The sequence below is a fragment of the Olea europaea genome, unplaced genomic scaffold (assembly GCF_002742605.1).
Source record: "Olea europaea var. sylvestris unplaced genomic scaffold, O_europaea_v1 scaffold3678, whole genome shotgun sequence".
Lineage (NCBI taxonomy): Eukaryota > Viridiplantae > Streptophyta > Magnoliopsida > Lamiales > Oleaceae > Olea > Olea europaea.
The window spans coordinates 34,983-36,004 of NW_019256064.1; the positions used below are offsets into that span (position 1 = coordinate 34,983).

General features: G+C 37.5%; 1 protein-coding gene across 1 annotated transcript; it reads right to left on the reverse strand.

Moving 5' to 3' along the window:
* Positions 1-426: 426 nt before the first annotated feature.
* Positions 427-982, reverse strand: LOC111386692. Its single transcript, XM_023011155.1, has 2 exons — positions 789-982; positions 427-682 (listed from the first exon to the last, which is right to left on the reverse strand). Exons 1-2 carry the CDS (start codon positions 980-982, stop codon positions 427-429), a joined length of 450 nt encoding a protein of 149 aa, XP_022866923.1.
* Between the last annotated feature and the right edge of the window lie 40 nt (positions 983-1,022).

Genomic DNA, 1,022 nt, shown 5'->3' on the forward strand with positions numbered 1-1,022 from the left:
TAGTCTCTTGAATTAATGCATCTATAGAATATTCAGAAATTTACTTCATTCATGGTAAAACATTCATGAACCAGAGGCAATGAACTTACCAAATTGAACAAAGATGACTCCAAACATTAATTCAATTTTGTATGACCGTGACTCTGAAGAAGAACCATGAATTTATGTATATTAGTCGACGGAAAAGAAATATAATTTGTGTTATCTGATGAGCGCGTTAGTGGTAGATTTACTCGATCGTGACCCAACTTCACATCCGTCCAATTTCTCAATTAAGAGTCAAACAGTGCAAAAGAGAAGTCATATCAAGAGATCAAATGCAGCAAGACCAAAGTTTTATTATAGTACCACACCAAAATTGAAAAAATAAAAAAATAGGGGAAACCCTAAATAGCAGACATGCATATTTCAGACATTTCATGATCATCAAATCAATTGGTCGTCACTCTCATCTTGTCCATTGCTCTTGATTTTGCTAATTCCTTCATCTTTCTTGGATTTCATTACGGGTAAGGAGAGTCTACTGATTTTCCTGCTTAAAGCCTCTTCCACAATCAATCTTCTTTTCCTCTTCATTTGGTAATCTGGTTTCTCCAATTCTTTCATTTTCAACTTCGATTCTTCGCCTCTCAGATTCATAAATGATTTCGACTTTCCATTATAGAAATTTGACAGTCCTCTCCTGCAAAACAAAAATGGTAACTAAAGATGATTAGAAAGTACTGATAGAAAACCAATGCATGGAAAATGAAAAAAACTATAACTATACTCGACACAGAGACACCGACTTTATGGGAAGTGGGTCTTCCAGGGAAGCCAGGGATTTAAGAGCATTTTGAACTTCATTTTCGTCAACATCATCATCATCACTTGGGGACGATGATGTCACCACCGGCGGCCGCGGAAGAGGAATTCGACGTTCTTCATTTCTTTTCCTTCCTCCATTTCCTCCACCGCTTCCATTAGCTACCACCCTGGACATGGCTAACAGATGATCTCTCTCTCTCTCTCTCTCTCTCTCT

Coding starts and splice junctions, on each gene's coding strand:
- LOC111386692 (XM_023011155.1), bottom strand. CDS start 982: ATGTCCAGGGTGGTAGCTAATGGAAGCGGTGGAGGAAATGGAGGAAGG. Junction 683..788: donor GAAGACCCACTTCCCATAAA/GTCGGTGTCTCT, acceptor TTTGTTTTGCAG/GAGAGGACTGTCAAATTTCT.